General features: G+C 39.6%; 1 protein-coding gene across 2 annotated transcripts in view; it reads right to left on the bottom strand.

Annotated features, from left to right (window-relative positions):
• Positions 1-1,425: 1,425 nt before the first annotated feature.
• Positions 1,426-17,986, bottom strand: part of SLC1A7 (solute carrier family 1 member 7) — a 941,247-nt gene continuing 924,686 nt past the window's right edge. For both annotated transcript variants that reach the window (XM_044085451.1, XM_044085450.1), the window contains one exon: positions 1,426-1,641. In XM_044085451.1, coding sequence (XP_043941386.1) covers positions 1,426-1,641 — 216 coding nt within the window. The remainder of the gene's footprint in view (positions 1,642-17,986) is intronic.

The raw sequence follows: 17,986 nt of genomic DNA, 5'->3' as shown, positions 1-17,986 counted from the left end.
CATTACTACCCCCAATCAGGAAGAATAATTATTTCCGTCTGTTCTGCTTGTGCTTGTCTATTGCCCAAGTACTACCTTGAAATCTGTCTTGAATTCCTACAAATGAAGCTACATCAGTGAATGCATTGAGGAAATGATAACCTATCTCTGTCTATGGATTCAGGTAGTCACATCAGCATCATATCAACCTTTCCTATTTGTCATAGTGGCTACAGTGGACCATTTTTTAACATTCACGATTACCTTACTTGTCTCCCGCTCTGCAGATACAGCTACATATTCCATCTGTAAGGTCTTACACCATTAATAGCATTTGCTGTTATCTGGAACAGAGGCCACTCTGTACCTTCTGCAATTATATTACCATTTTACTGAGGTTTTTCTGCAGCTCTTCCAGCAGATCCTTTGATACAAGAGACAAAAAAGTACATGGAGCACAACAGCAAGGCAGCTAACTGTACAGACCAGTTTTTGTTGGTAACTGTGTGATATACTACCTTGCAATCACACTTTATCATAGGTCTGTATTTAATACAATTATTTTTAGATTGCTAAAGTAACCCGAGGAATTATAGGTTCATAGATTATGGGTTCATAGATTAGTACTAAGCTAACTGCCCTTGTGAGCCATTTTAAGCCTAGCCAATTATCCCTTGTGAGACTCAAACCCTGCACCTTGTGCTTACAAGGCAAACACCTTAACCATTAGGTCACCCTCCCAACCCTTGTTGCAATTTTACTGTAGGTACATGTGGTCATTTCATATCTACTTGGGAGAGATACTAATAAAAACTATCCACAATAAACATGAGACAGTTATACAGTCAGTATTTACTTTCACTTTTTTGTATATTAATTACTCTTTCTCTAACCTTAGAGCTGAACAGCTGCTCAATGTAGTTCTTTCTTTTTTTGTCACAAAAGAAAAAACATTCATTATACAGAACAGTTAGGACAGTAAACATGTTGATTAAAAAAATCAGACAACAATCAAAGCTTTTTCTGCTTCTGTCCCTGAAATTAGGGGATAAAGAGGAACAGTTGAATGTCACTGGTTTCCCCAATGGTCACTGTGTATCCAATAATGCTCAGGAGTTCTGCCAGTTAAAAATGATATTTCCTTTACAGATATGGAATGGTAGAACAGTCACCACTGATACAGATATCTTTTTTAATCTCTGCTAGTGTAGTACTGGATTATGGTCTGTGTTAGTTCTCTGTAGCAAAAACAGAAAGTTAGTTTCATGTATGTGACTTTTAGTGCAAAGGCAGAGACACTTCATATGTCCACAGCTGATAATGACTGGCAGCTGAATGTGCAGATTGTGTTGAGCAAATACTTCATCCAGGACAGGCAGTATGTCCAGTTACAAGTCAGCAGTGGAAAGCAGCATCACTTGAGGGCCCACCATAATTGTAGCTGCATTATACATTGGTTTCCAGTTCATTGATTTCAATTGTGCAATGATCAGTAACACTAGCTTCTTCTGAGAAGTCTTTGTCTGGGTCGAGTTCTCTCTCTACCTCAACATGCGTAGTGTCTGATGTTGTGGACTGGTTTGTAATCTTCACGCAACCATTCCTCTGGCATGCCACAACCTGCTGAATGCTGATGGGTTTTGTTTCACATATCACAGTGACCTTCCAGAAAGAAAACACAGATATATTGAGTTAATTATTTTTGATCCTGTGAATGGTTAAAATCTTCATGAAATACTATAGTTGTATGATTGTTATCTTGAAGCAATAAACAAAAACATTAATGAATGAACAGTTTCAGCAGTCTGTATGGAAAAGTGTTTTAGTCTCTGTCATATTGCTACCTTTATCATTTTCATTTAATTTTCGCGTCTTCATTGTAATTAAACTAGAAATATATGGTGTGACTATGGTAGTGTGTTTAGTTAATCTGTGAGGCAGGTGACATCTAAACAGACTACTGAGAGGTGACATTATCAATTTATTTTGTGACTGCAGTAAGTAGCTCTGCAGATCTTCAGCGATCATCACAAAACATCCATAAGAATGAACCCCAAGCAGGAGTAAAAAGGAGTATATTTAAAAAAATAGTGAGGGTAGGTCAGTTCTGGTATTGAAGATAAAAAAAAACAACCATTAGAGATACAGGAAGGCCATCTAGAGTGAATGACAAAAATACAGAGATTAACCTATGGGATTACATCATGTGCTTCTAAACCTTCTTGTTTATTTACTTTCAAAAAATTTCTAATGCTTCTCTGCAGATTGAAAGACTTCAGAAAACATGCTCAGAGTTATATGCAGTCACTATGCCCCCAGGCAAAGTACAGCTGCAACTCTTGTGTTTTGCAAATAATACATCATATAGTCCAAGAAAATGTGGATGTCCTGCTGAGCAACAGGTCTGCAAGTGGTCACTGGCTTCACACTGTACTTCACCATCAAGCAGAACAGCACTGCCAAGTGTCAGCACATGTGCTAGTGAAGTCACAGATAAGCTTAGAGCAGCTAGTTTGCACATTCATCAGCACTGCTATCAAATGTTAGGACAATCTAACCTTGTGTAGTGACAAACAGGGTCAGTGTTAATATTTTGGGCCCCTAACAAATGTCAAGTTTGGGGCCTTCTAGGCACTTCCAGTCTAAGTATCACTCTGTCGCTGCCACCACTCCAAAGCAACCTTTGAGATCATGCTGCAAACGTTTAGGAGTAGTACAGAGTACACACAGACTGACCTGTGGTGACAATGTGCTTACATTACAACAGGTGTATGTACTACACTATGTTGGCTCATCTCACAAAGAGACATTCGCAGTTACTGGCATTTAGTTGCAACAATGATACATTGCAACAATTTTGTGTCTAGGGCTGGACTTAGGTGAATTGGTGCCCCTTGAACTGCCTGCTCTTTCAGCCCCCTGACTCACACACACACACACACACACACACACACACACACACACACACACACACACACACACACACACACACACATATACATACATCCCTCTGCTTCCCCCCATCTTGGGCTCCGCATGCCATTCACATTACTTTTTTCTTCCTTTTCTCTTCAGCTTTTTTCAGGAAGGCATAACTTTCTATATGTTCTGATGTGCATTTTAAAGTTATTTTTTTTTTCTTTTTACACAACCTTTTGATCTAATGATGGCTAGAAAAGAAGTCATGATTAAGGAAATAAATTCATTGTTGCTGTTCAACTTTAGTTTTCCTTGCATGTTTTCAACACACCTTTCCTGACCAAGACAACACAGTACTAACCATTTATTTATTTATTATTTATTTATTTTACATTTGTTGACCGGGATAGTCTAACTGGATTTATGTCCATTTTCAGTAGAGTCCCGGGAAGATAAGCTCCAAGAGATTACTAGACTACTAACATACAGGTACTAGTTGTTATACAGTTAAATACTACAAATTTTAAACAGTTCAGGAATCTTCACAGTTTATACAAAAAACATGTTACAAGCATTAGATAAGATATTTTAGACTTTATGTACAAGACTTCATTAGTAACTAGAAAGTGATTGTTAAACAAATGTATACTTCAAGTTTCAACAGTTCAGCAATGCTCACAGTTTAAACAATACTTGTTGCCTGCCTTAGGTAGGATGCTTAAGAATTATATGCAGAAGAATTTAACTAGGTATTTTAAACTATCTCTATTAGGATAAGATAAGTTTTTGCCAGGGATAGGCCTTGATCTAAAATGACAGATAGAGCAGGAATTAGGTCTCAAGAGAGAATATTTGGGATATAGTATGAGATTAGTCTGGATTTGTACAGGGACATAACCAATGGGTTTTAAGATAGAGTTTCAGATTGTGTTTAAAATGTGTAAATGAAGACAGTGATGTAAGTTCATGGGGGAGTTGGTTCCAATACTTTCCAACTGCATTTGAGAAAAGAGCATCTCCTGCCACGTTATTAGATTTACATGTTGATACAAGTAGTTTATTAGATGAGCCTAAAGTTGAAAGGTTCTTATATTGGGTAATGAGACTAGCAAGTATTGGGGTATTGGTAGACTGGAAAAGGGTTTTGTGTGCAATGGTGAGTTGTTTAAAGTGAATCTGATTCAGACGTTCTAACCAGCCTAATTATTTCAGATAATGGCAGTGATGGGTCGTAAAGGAGGAAGCAGTAGCAAATCTGGCAATGCTATCGTAAGCGTTGGCTAGCTTGTTAAGGTTATTTTTTGATAAGTTATTATATATGGAAGAAGCATAAAAAAGTGTGAAGATAAGGTGGGAATAGGCAATAGTGGTTCTGGCTAGTGGGGAGAGAAAGGGTTTTATCCTATAGAGGGAGCCTAGTTTCCTGTTGACAGTTTTTATGGTATTGTTGATATGGGTTTCAAAGTTCAGGTTGTTATCAATGGTTACCCCTAGAAGTTTAGTTGTTGGATCGGGAGATATGAGTGTACCATTATTGGATAAGACTGAAAAGTTCATTGGGAGTGATTTATGGGTAGGAGTGAAGAGGAGGAGTTTGTTTTTGGGGGGTTCAAGAGGAGGCAGCATTGTAGAAACCAATTTTCTGTTTTATTGAACATTGTCTGAGTTAGAGTCTGTAGTTGGGATTGAGATTTAGCTGAGTAGATTATTGTCGAATCATCTGTGTATTGTACACAGTTAGTTAAAGGAATAGCTAGGTTGAGGTCATTAATAAATATTGAGAAAAGGAGGGGGCCCAATATAGAGCCCTGAGGAACACCTAGGCTACTGGGAGATTGGATGAGAGGTTGTTGTCCCATTGCACTGCCTGCTGTCTATTAGCAAGGTATGACTGGAACCATTTTATAGGCTTTGTGTCCAGAGAGAAGGATTTTAGAATATTGAGAAGTAAGTGGTGGTTGACCATGCTGAATGGTTTTGAAAGGTCGATGAAAAGTGCTGAAGAGAGAAGATTGTTATTACGGTTTTTATTGATGCTGTCAGTGAAGGATAGGAGTGCAGTTGTTGCACTGTGGAAAAGCCTGAAGCCATGTTGAGATTTGGCCAGTAAATTGTTCTGGAGTAGGTGGTCTAGTAAATGTCTGTGGATGCACATTTCCATTATTTTAGCTAATGGGGAAAGTAGAGCTATGAGAACGATAGTTAGAATATTCTCTAGAGTTTCCATCCTTGTGTAGAGGGATAATGTAGGAGATTTTCCAGATGGTGGGAATAGTGCTTTCTTGTATGGTTCTATTTATCAGCAATTATACAGGATAAGCTATGACTTTAGCTGCCTTTTGCAGGTATTCAGCAGGTAGCTGGTCAGCTGAGGGGTAGGTTTTAGTTTACTTAAGAGGTTGCAGATGAGGGAAGTTGGAACAGGCTGCAGGTTTAGAGTTGGGAGAGAGTTAGTATTGGTTGGAAGGGCAGAGCTATCAGCTGTTAGTTGATTAGCAAGTGATCGGATGGTCTCAGTGAAGAAGGTATTAAAAGCATTAGCAGTTTGTTTTGGATTGTCGAAATTTCATCCTATAGGGGGTGATGTTTCTGATGGCCTGGTTGAAGTAGTCTGTTTATGCTAGCCCAGAACTTTTGTGGATTATTTTGGTTGGTCTGTTGGAGCGGACATAAAAGTTTTTTATCTTTGTGTATAGCTTTCTTAGCCTCATTTCTTTTTTGCCTGAATTGTTGTTGGTCTACGGGGTTTTTAGTTATTCTCCATCGTGCCCAAACTTTATTTCTCTGTTGAATTTTCTGCTTGGTTTTCTTTGTAAGCCATGAGGTGGGTTTAGATTTAATTTTGATGGAACGCTTTGGTGCATGGTGGTTAAGGATTGTTAAGAATTTTGAGTTAAAGTAGTTTGTTGCTTCGTCAAGTGGGAGGTATTTTATAGGTGACCAATCACATTCTTTTAGATCAGCTTGGAAGTTATTGGGGTCAAAGTTTCTATTGCTTCTTATTGTTTTATATATGGCTGGGTTGTGTGAGCTTGACCTTTGTCTGACTATGTAAGTGAGAGGATGGTCACTTACATCATCAGAAGGGTCCTTACATTATAGAGTTGTTGGTGATTAGTTATTAGAATCCAGTCTAGGATGGATTTTTTGTTATTGGGTTGGGGAGTTCATTGTTTGTGAGAAGCCATTAAGGTTAATATGAGAGGTTGGTGATTCAGAAGAGCAGTCCTTCCAGTCTGTATTAAAGCCTCCAAGAATTATTGTCTCTTGGGGAATTTTTGTGGAGAGTTCAGCAAGGATACCTTCCAGAGTGGTGATGTTGTTACCAGGGGGAAAGTAGATACATATTATATTTAGGGATTTGCTGGGATTAAGTTAAAGTTTGGTGCTAATGATTTCTGCGTTGTTTTCAGAAGAGGAACCAAGATCTAGTATAGATATTCGTAGTCCTTCTTTATAGAGGATAGCAACACCCCCTCCTTTTTTACTTTGTGGTCTTGTTTCAAGATGTTGTACCCAGATGGAATAATTTCAGCATCTTGTGTAGTGGGTTTTAGCCATGTTTCTGTTAAACAAAGTATATCAAAGGAATGAACATCCAGGAGAGCATGGAGGTGGGCAATTTTATTATTTATGCTGCAAATATTGAGGTGAGCTATATAGAGTGAGTTGGGAGATTTAGATGGAATATTTGGGGTAGCAGAAACTTGAATGTGTGGTTCTGTGCTTGTTTTTTGCCCTGGTCCTGGGTTATGATGAACATCCCCATCTAGTAAGGAGAGGTGTAATAGTTTGTTTAAGGGATTGTGGAGGCTAAAGTAATGGTGAAGAGGTTTTTAAGGTTTAGATAGTTGTATTTGATATGGGTCAGTCTGTGATATTTAGCAGGTAAAGATGTTATATTTATGTGTTCTGGGGAATTAATTAGAGGTATAGTACTTGTTTGTGCATTAGGGAAGTTCAGCTGTAAATATTTTGACTGTTCATATGAGGTTAGCAAGTAGGTTGCTGTTAGAAAAAGTAGGAGAAAGACAATGATTAGGAGCCTTAGTTGGATTTGGAAAGGTCGTGTTTGCATAGTGACTAATAAGCTTACTAGTGTTCTTTAAAGGGGAGGAATTATACTAGGGGTGATTAGATAGAGGTGTATGTATAATGTTAAGATGACTATTGTGATTGGATTGGAGAGGAAGAGGGTGTGGTAAGGATGTATAAGCTTAGGAGCAGTAGGGGTGGGTGGGAATTGGGAGTAGGGTAGGGGTGCGGATTGAGCCCGCAGGGTGAACGGAGTGGGTAGAGACAAGACAGGTAAGGAGCGGAAAAGAACAATCAGTTGAAGCAGGGATTACAGTAGGTAGCTAACCCTAAATACTGGAATAAAGTTAAAAGATTAGATAATAGAGCTATTTGGAGGGTGTGTGAGAGCTAATCATAAAAATAAATAGATGTTATGGGCTACAGTTTAATAGCAATTCTGTGGATAAACAGTATACAGAAAAGGTGTAATACAGGTCAGGAGAAGGCTTTAAGGCCTGGAAGGGACAAGTCTGCCACCTGGTGGCCAAAATTAATTTATTGTAAGCAGGGTAAAAAAGGAGGGAGTTTAGGTTCCTAATGCAAGAAAAGGAGTAGTGGTTCTGAGTGTCTTTAAATGGTGGAAAAAGTAGATTAGACTGGTTACAGAGTGGGGAGGGAGTAAAGTTGCTGGTTTTCCTGGGTAGCGCTTTATAACCACCTAGATTTAATAATAAGTTAAAGGCTATACTGGCTGTGATAGTTTAGACACATACTTTCATGTTCCCTTTACTGTGAAAGTACAGGGATAGGTTTCTCAACTGTGGAGACTGAAGGGAGTTTGGACAGGGTCCTTGTTCTTCAGGTTGTTAGTTTCTGTGTCCTAGAGCAGTGTACTCAGATTGGAGAGCTGGGATTGTTTTAGGAGGAAAAGAGAGAGAGAAAAATAGTAGAAGCAAGATATTTAGTTTAGTATCAAAGACATTGTAATTAAACAGAATATTACAAGCATATAATCACGTAGAACTTTACAAAAATGTAGTTCAGGCTATCAAGTTCTCAAGTTGTCTAGAAAGATGCATCACTCCTTACAAATCTTCTAAGCAGTATTATAACAAGTCCTTATCAAAAGTAAGTCAGCAAAATTCTGGTCAAATCTTATTATTCTAACTAGGCTAGGAACAAGACTACAGGAAGCTATAAGGTATATATCCAGTTAGGTAACAATGATAGCTGTAAAGTTATCATTAGCGCTAACACTATAGAGCAATAACTATAACTATAGCTTAACTATAGCTTACATTAATAATGTAGTTCACACGTTTTATTAACAGCTCATATATATAAATAAATAATGCAGATAGTAACTATATATGTAAGCCTATATGTGCTTAATGAACATAAGTATTGTAAAAGCATAGCATGGTTAAATAAGCATATACAATTATTCGGGTCTACGTTAATTAACTGAAAGCTGATTCCAGCGAATGCAAATCCATCGACACAAATGCATCAATCCGCGAAATAAGCGAAGTCACATAACCATGAAATTACCGTGAAATTCGAAATGTGGAAGTGTTTTGGTTGGCCTGTCTGAGCTACAGATCCGTAAGGTAAGTGTGTGATAGTTACGGACATTAGGGTGCGGATTAAGGTAAGTGCATAGATATGTAATGCAATATGGGTAGTGTATTTAACGTTTAGTGTAGGATTTGAGGTAGGGGTTTGGTTAGTGTATGTGTGTGGTTTATTTATTTTGTTTGGGAATAGCTCCATAGGGTAAGTGTGTGGTAGTTACGGACGTTAGGGTTAGGGAGTGGTTAAGGAGAGTGCATAGATAGTGGTGTATGTGGGGTTTAGTGTAGGGTTAGAAGTAGGGTTTTGGTTAGTGTATGCTTGTGGTTTATTTATTTTGTTTGGGTGAGCAGTGTGTTTTGGGCGGTCGGGTTGTCCGAGTATGACAAATCGGTATTTTGAGTTTCGCGATTTTGTGAGTTTGCTCATTTCGCGGTTCAATGTATATGTGTCGATGGATTTGCATTCACTGGAATCAGCTTTTGGTTAATTAAAGTAGACCCCAATTATTCCTGTATGAATGCTATCTGCTAAAACATTTACAATTGTTACAGCACTCCCAATGTTTTTAATCATAGACCTGAAACAATAACCTTAGGTGGACATTGCAGGGAACTAGATTTTTCTACCTTAATGCAGGGACCTTGGACGTAGAAAATATGTGGGAGCATTAAGAAAAGTAAAGACTCAAGCATTAAAAATACTACATTAAATGAGCACTCATATGGGGCATCTGATTTAGGAAATAACTCAATTAAGCCATGTGCCCCCAGAAGACACAAGGGTTATAGATGTACTGGGATGCATTTTAGAGAATTTTCCCAACCTTTTAATTCAGTGGTGGCCTAAACAAAAATCATGAGTAAGAAAGGAATTTCAGTCTTATTTTGTTTGTCTTTGAAGGAAGACCTAAGTTGTGCACAAGTCCTAATGTACAAAATAGTAGGTCACAATAAACTAACAACACAGTTGTTGTGAGGATACATAGGTCCTAGCTGGAATACTACCTGCCTCCTTAACCCCCCCCCCCCACCAAAAAAAGACAGTCACTGTGAGGTCCTTGGTGTTAGACTGGGATGAAAGCAGAGGTTCAAAAGCCCACAGTCATGTATTTCAATTGACTGCTGACATATATATATATATATATATACATAGCATGCTTCCTCACTCCTCACCACTAATCCCAAAAGACAGACACTTTGATATGTGCCTGATGTGTGATTATGAGAAAAGTGAAACAAAAATAATGATTACAGTAATGTATTCTGCCTTATTGCTCCTAGACAGCATCCTGCCCTATACAACATAAGCTGAGTTTAGACCATCATGAGACAGGTTAGTTTTGCCCTACTGATGATGTGTTGCTGCAATAGTAATCCTGCTCAGTACAAGAGGAACAGCAGTTTCAGACATTTGGTGTATGTGCTTGACTGAGGAGCCAAGGTGCGAAGCTACCATACTCCAAGTCAGAATCTCACCTAAACGTAATGATACTGCAGCACTGTGATTCTCCTATTGGCCATCGATAGCCATCTGCAAGGTCATTGAGGAGAGCCACTCCTCACTGGATTGGAGCATGGATGGAAGTAGACCACCTCTCTCCAGCAGTGCAGCACATGTTTTTGGGGAACTGGGTGCTAAATCATTCATAGATGACTTGATCCTGGGTCAGGGTTTCGTATGTAGTTGAGCAGCAAAAATCAGTAGTAGCGATGGACAGTATGTACAAAAGGCAAGAACTTAATCAATGCGATCTTATGACCCACACTTACTGGGAAATCCTTGTTCATGGGGAATAATTGCAATCTTCAGTCCCTACCATGAATGGGGTTCAGTGGATTACCTGGATCTGTCTGCCAAGGGTAGACACATGCTGATCCATTCAGTGTAACAAGCATGCAGCCCCAGACATCTAAGGGCATCAAAGACCTGTTATTGCTCAATCTCGTGTGGCTGAAAAACATGTGTCTCTAAGACATTGGAGACAAAACAGCACAGGCTGCATAACTAGTTAGCATGATGAAATCTTTTTCATTATCAGAATTAACCAGGCAAATTGCTCCACCAACTATGAACAGCCATGCACCACCACCCACAGAATCAAGAAAAAGTTATCAATCTGTCAATCATTTCTGTGTCCGGGCTGGGTGAGGTTTTGTACACCTGTGAGGTCTGTGAGAAAAGTAAGAGAAACAATGATCACACTGTCCTCAGCCCAAAGACAAGCTATAATGACCTCTTGTGCACACCTCTAAGGTTTGATTGTGATAGGTTCATAGGCAAATACTAGGCTATAAGGCTGCAAACTATTAGAAGCCTAGCCAATAACCAGAGGTCAGACTCAAACTCTGTGCCTTTGGTCTGTGAGGTAACGATATTACCTTTATGCCAAATGATGAAAATTAAAGAAGTAATAAACACACAATCCCCAGGACCCCCACTCCCCCCACATAACCTACAGCAAATTTCATTTAACACACACATCACAGCAGGGGTTGGTTTTAGAATGGGTGTTGTTGAGACCAAAGGCTATTATCAGCTTTATTTTGACATGGTCATATCACAGGCCTGTTCAGCTTAAAGAGTGTCTCCAGAAAATTAATACATTACTTTCTCCTCATTTTTCCCCAACTAGCAACAGGTTTGGTAAGGCCTCCACACAGTCAAGTAGGACTAAAGGGGCCCTGCTGTATCCATTTATACAGTCTGGGGGGGGGGGGGGGGGGGGCACCAGACTCCTATAAAATCTAAGTTTCTAAATGTTTTGTGATATACTTTGGCCACCAGGCTCCTAGAAGATCTAAGTTTCTGAATATTTTGTGCTTTGCTTTTGAAATGTAATTACTCGTTAGCTGCATGTTTTACTGATATTTAGAAGAAGAATAATGTATGTGTCCTGGCATTATTGGGTGTGTGCACAGAAAAAATTCTTTGATATTTTTAAACACACACACACACACACACACACACACACACACACACACACACACACACACACACACACACACACACACACACACACACACACACACACACACACACACACACACACACACACACACACACCCATAAACCATAACAATAATAGTTTTGTATGTATTTCAGCAAACAGCAATACATTGTGCAACACTGGTACTGCCACACCAGATCAGTGACTACTGTTTAGCAGTCATCAGACAACAGCAGGGATAAGTAACTTTTATTAACTTCATTTGGGATGCATACCTGTCACTGTCCCTGATTTCAGAGAACTTCCCTGATTTGCCTCATACTTTTGCTCTGCCCTTCTTAAAAAGTTTGATTCACTGATAAATCATTCAGAATTACACAGTCAAATTCAGACATCAGAGTTGTATACTCCATATTGTCCAATAAATGCATGTTGATGCAAAATATGTTATTCAATTAACTTTGTAAGTGGATTAGAGTAATATCTAAAACATGTTCCTGATTTTGAGTCCTTATTCTGCCATTATTTTTGGCACTGCTCAGAATTCTTGAGCAAAGAAGTTGAGAGTTATATTATCTGGTGCTCTGCCAGTATTTATAAAATTCCCTAAAAGAGAAAACCGTTCCTGAAAACTGGAAGCATAAGCTCTTCTTAAAATCCAAGGTAAGTACTGAGATCAGTCACTATGAGCTGCTGATCTCTAGTGCTTACCTTGCTCATGTTTATTATCAGCTTTATTCTAACACATTCATATCACAGCCCTGTTCAGGCTAAAGAGCATAATAAGGAATTTAGTATAACTTTTTTTTCTTAATTTTTCCCCAGCCAGCAGTAACTTTTGTGGGGTCTCCCACACAGTTAAGGATCATTAAAGGACCTTCCCCCCTGCAGCCACAGGTATTGCAGATACCTAAAGCTGGATGTGTTGTTAGCTTTAGTGGAGAAAATGTCCATCGACAGGGTTCAAATATCAGGAGCACTATGTCAGTGGTAAAATATTTAATGTAACTGTAAAGCCTGTTAATTGATAAAGCACAGTTCATATAACCACATATATCTTTGAATTTTAAAGGAGATATAGATGACTTATTTTACCCACTTGATTTATTAAGTATACAAGATTGCTGTACTAGTTGTTGGTTTGAAAGACATGTTACAGAATATCAAGATAGGATAACTTGCTGTGGTTGGGGCCCCCCAGAAACAGGGGGCCCCCAGCGATGGCAGGATTTGCTGGTGCCTAAAGCCAGCTATGGTGCCAAACCCCAGAGACCACCCAAGGAGACCTCTGTATAAGCCAGTCCACAAGCTACAGTAGCCCACCCAAATACAGGTTTGGACAACATGGCTGTGTAATTTCCATATGTCTCTGCAGCCAGCTTGTTAGATGCCGGTATCCTGAGCCTGTGTAGTAATTGTCTCCCATTCACAGATAACCATTTAAATCTTTAAAAAAACAAAACAAACGCAGTATGCGAGCGATGCACATATGTAATTTCATTGATGGCAAAAATCTTGCATACAAACAATTCACCACACAGTGTCCATCACAGACTTTGACCAACATTTGCTGAAGCACTAAAAAGCAATCTTCCCAAACCTCGAAGACCTCCTAAGCCTATAATCAGAAAGGGTCTATATCAGAACATCAAAGTATTACTACATCAAATGTTCTAATATCAAACCATTTCACTCGAAACACCATAACATCGAACACTCAGAACAGCAAATTTTTTCCAGGGAAAAAATTTGCTGTTCCAACAAACATCAAAATACATAATCCACACACATACACTTCACAAAACCCTACACTAAACCATACATACACTACTAGCTATCCACTTACCTTAACCCAGCCCTAACCCTAAGGTCCATAACTACCGCACACTCACCTTAACCACTCCCTAATCCTAAAGTCCCTATCACACACTCACCTTACCCACGCCCTAACCCTAAAGTCCCTATCGCACACTCACCTTACCCTCTCTTTAACCCTAAACTCCCTATCGCACACTCACCTTACCCGCTCCCTAACCCTAATGTCCCTATCGCACACTCACCTTTCCTGCTTCCTAACCCTAAGGTCCCTATCGCACACTCACCTTCGTTCCCACACTTACCTTAACCGGGTCCATAACCTTCACTCCACAGTTGAGGAAATAGCGAAGCTGCAGAAAAGGCCCACCAAATTCTTTCCCTAGGAAAGTATTCGATATTCTGCAGCTTCGCTGTTTTCAGCATTCGATGCAAAGGGTTCGATATTAGAACAATAGAAGTAGTAATACTTTGATGTTCTAATATAGACCCATCAGAAAAGCCTATCCTCAGTAATCTCTAAAGCATCCACCAAAGGCTACACCAAACACCACACTCACTTCTATACTCAATGGAGTCCCAAGAGCAAAGCATATAAGTCAAGCAAACATGTAACTCAGGACTCTTGTCATAGGGGACTCCATTGTATGACACACAGTTGCTCCGCTCATCAGACTGACAAGGAGAAGATAACAGTTAGTTGCTCACCTGGAGCCATTATCCACCAAGTTACACATGCACTCAAGTCACTACTCCATAGGTACCAGTATGACTCTGTAATAGTCCATGTGAGCATTAATGACCTGAGATGTACTAACCTAGAATATATGAAAAGAGACATTATTGATCTCTCTGAATATGTATCTCAGGCAGGTATGTGGCTTGCATACAGCAGCATTCTACCTTCGTGAACCATGATGCCATAGTATGAACAAAGTATGACTGACTTCAATAACTGACTTAGTTTCTGGTGTCTTTCCAGGGGGATACAATATTTGTCAGCATGGGAGGACATAGTTATAGGCCATGTTGATTTGCAAAGGATGGTCTGCACCTGTCTCCCCTGGGCTTCTGAATACTGGCTAACAATTTATCTACCCCCTTTCAGTCTTTTTTTACACAATGCCAAACCGACAAAACTACCAACATAGAAACTAAAACTCAAAGAAACCTAAAGGTGTTACTGCTCAGTGCTAGGACCCCAAACAGGAAACTCCATACCCTACAAGCTTTCTGCATTCTAGAGAATATAGACATATGTGCCATTACTAAGTCCTGGTTTTAATCTGCAAAAAGTACATCAGCAATGCAAGGCTTCAGTGCCTTTCACACATTTAGACAATAAGCTGCTCAGACAGGGACAAAAGGTGCTGGAGTCTATATTAGCAACAACCATAACTCTGCATTGGTTAAACAGTATGATGCCCTGGAATTTATCGGCATGAAAATCATTATAGACAAGGCCCCATACCATATCCTAGCAAGCTATAGGTCACCCTCTATGTGTCTAGAATCCCATAGCTCGTACCTAGACCTACAGGCGACACTCACCATTTAACCAAATGCCTAATACATGGGTGAATTCAACTACCCCTTTATAGACTGGGAAGCATACACTGCCCCATACCTGCAGGCACAATGAATCCTGGGCTTTATTAATATAAATACCCTTGACCAGATGGTGCACACACATACCAGAGGTTCAAACATACTGGACCTGTTTGTCACAAAATGAGTTACTGGCAGCTCAGCTATCTTGAATTTTGTAAATAATTATATGTAATTTCTGAATATCAACATGATTCATATAATATATTTGTGTTACAAAAGTATTAGAGCTGTATGTCATATAAAATGGTTTGTACAGACATGTGTCCTGAAGAGGTATTTTACAAAGTGCTGTTTGAAATTTATCCACATTATACCCTACTGGAATAGAACAGAAATGTACATACACTATTGTAACTGTTTAAAGTTTAAAGTTTTAACAGGGAAACTGGAATATAGGAGGTTAACTTGCAAAATTTCAGAAAATATCTGAAATTAAATTACTTTATGGCTAGACCATAAAAATATGTTGTCTTTCAGTTTCAGTGGAACAAAGAGACACAATGTCTAAAACCAAGGAGCTTTCTGTATTGTCTTGGAAGTGTTTTATTGTTTTATGACTTCCACCTTTTGCCAAAGATCTGAGGAAAAGCCCTTGTCGATTTATTTTTACAGGCAGATACTAAATGCTACCAGCTGCCATTAGTGGGGGGTTTCACCTGGGATAGAGTCAGATGACAAGAAATGATGTCATTCTGCAGGCTGCCTCAGCAGTAATATTTGAGATATTAATTTGAGAAATCTGTTAGAAAGAAAGCATTCTGTATTCTGTCTTGGACCTGACAAAAAGACCCATTCACCACACATCTGCCTTGCTCTGAGTAAGTAAGTCTAGGGAACAATATAATTCTCTTAGATATAGTCAGGAATATAGCAGCACTTAGTTTAGATATTTGTCTTTATTTATTTGAGACAGTCCTGCAACGTTGTTTTAAATATTTCCTGTGATTTTGAACTCTGTCACTGTAAATATATACTGAGTATTGTCTTGTTCTTTTATTACTTATCATTAAATATATTTAAACATGTCATTATGGCTGATCTGTTTAAGGTCTGAGAGTACTTGCATATTTATTTGATTACACAGTAAGATTGGACACCCTTTGTTAAGGGCCTTAAAGTAGCTGATAAGGGGTTCTTTTGGCAGTGATAACGACCTTATAGTCTGGGCAGAAGGTGGCATAGCTAGTAAGCCTGTGCCAGCCTTTCCCAGATGTGTGTGTGTGTGTGTGTGTGTGTGTGTGTGTGTGTGTGTGTGTGTGTGTGTGTGTGTGTGTGTGTGTGTGTAAAACAAATCTCCAAGAGTGTGTGTGTGTGTCAGCTATTTGGGCAGGGAAATGAAGCACTGGTTGGACAGAGAGAGTGTTGAATGTCTTGCATTGGAACCCTGGTTAAGGACTCAACTCTATAGCTGTGCCAGTGGGGCGTCTTACTGGGGATGTGGAGAAAGAGGGAGAAAACAGTCCCAGACTGACTGTGGTCTCTGTGTGCTCTTAAGGGAAATTGCACTTGATGAGGAAAGCTGCATCTGGTAATATCGTGTGTGTACCCTGTCATCCTCCCAGTGTACATCCCCAATGGTGACAGTGATGAAGATTGAGGTTGCTTGATTACAGGTCCAGTGGTGGAGCATCACACTGGTGTTCACCAATATGGGAAAGTGCTGCACTACCTCCCACCACCTCCCCACTGGTGAAGTTGGATCACAAAGCTGTCTCCTTTGAAATTAAAATCAGCTCTTTAACCCAGCAAAGCCTGTAACAGTTAGGAACTATTCCAAAGTAAACTACACCCTATTTAAGCAATAGTTTATCAAAATTCAGTGTCCCTCCCAACCTCAACTTCACAACAAACTATGCAAAATTGTTCACAGAGACCTGGTACAACCATATTAATGGCTGTATAGAAGCTGCTGTAACTGCTAGAAGTAAGCCCAAAACAAATTCTAAAAGCAAACCACACTAGTGGATTCCTAACCTTAATAAGGTATAGCAAAAGGAAAAAAGTCATGGCTGAAATCAGAAAGAGCAATTCCCATAATGATAGGAGCTCTCTTATTACACTAAACAGGAAACTAAGAGGACTAATTAAGTCCAACAAGGCCAATTATGAAGTCAAGACAACCTCACAGGCTAAAGACAACTACAAGGCCTTCTACAGCTGTGTCCAAAACCTCAAAGGCAGTACAAATCGGTGTGCTGAACTGGTGATCAGTGGCATCTACTTCTCTGAGATAAAGACTGATGTCAAGGGCCTTTGGTTGACCAAGTTCACAGATGACTGCAAATTGGGAGCCATCATAGATTCCCCCATGAGACAAACATCTTACAAGAGGGTCTCACACAGACAAATGACTCAAAGTCACAGATTAAAACTCAATGCTAAGAAATGCATTATAGTGCCTTTTGAGGAAATTGCTACCCAGGCTAATTACTCCATCGATAAGACACCCCTAAGAGTTGATCCAGTAGTCAGGGATTTGGGAATATATGCAAACAGTAATCTGGCCTTTCACCAACATGTGGTCAAGGTAGTAAGAAATTCATTCTATGTCGCCCAACTTATAAGTAAGAGCATGGCATCCAGGTCCAAGGAAGTCATATTGTCACTTTTAATTGGCCCCTACTGGACTCATCATTGAGTATAATGCCCCCTTCATCATGTACCCAACCAAGCATGTGCAACAGTTGGAATGCCCACAAAGGTTCCTTACCAGGAGAAGCCAAGGTATAAACACATTGTCCTATATGGATCGCCTTAAAGCTCTATCTCAATACTGTTTCTCCTGCAGGTTACTGAGAGGCAATTTATGCCTGGCATACAAGGCATCATTGGATCCAGCTCTGACAGACGTTTTGCACATCTGCAAAATGAACAACATTAGAATCACTGGATCCAAGGATTTAAATTTTGCTGGTGACAAGCCACGGTGGTACAGCGACAGCATTGTTGCCTCACAGCAAGAGGTTCTCCTGTTCGATTCTTGGCTGGAGTGCCTTCTGTGTGGAGCCTGCATGTCCTCCCCGTGGTCGAGTGGCCTCCAAAAGACATGCGTGAATAGGCATGCCTTCGCTGAAGGTTGGGCGTCAGGCTGGCAACTTTGCACCATAAAAAATCTACTGCCAA

The sequence above is a fragment of the Protopterus annectens genome, chromosome 10.part0 (assembly GCF_019279795.1).
Source record: "Protopterus annectens isolate FY-2018-M chromosome 10.part0, PAN1.0, whole genome shotgun sequence".
NCBI classification, from domain to species: domain Eukaryota; kingdom Metazoa; phylum Chordata; order Ceratodontiformes; family Protopteridae; genus Protopterus; species Protopterus annectens.
This window is presented reverse-complemented; position numbering and strand designations above follow the sequence as displayed.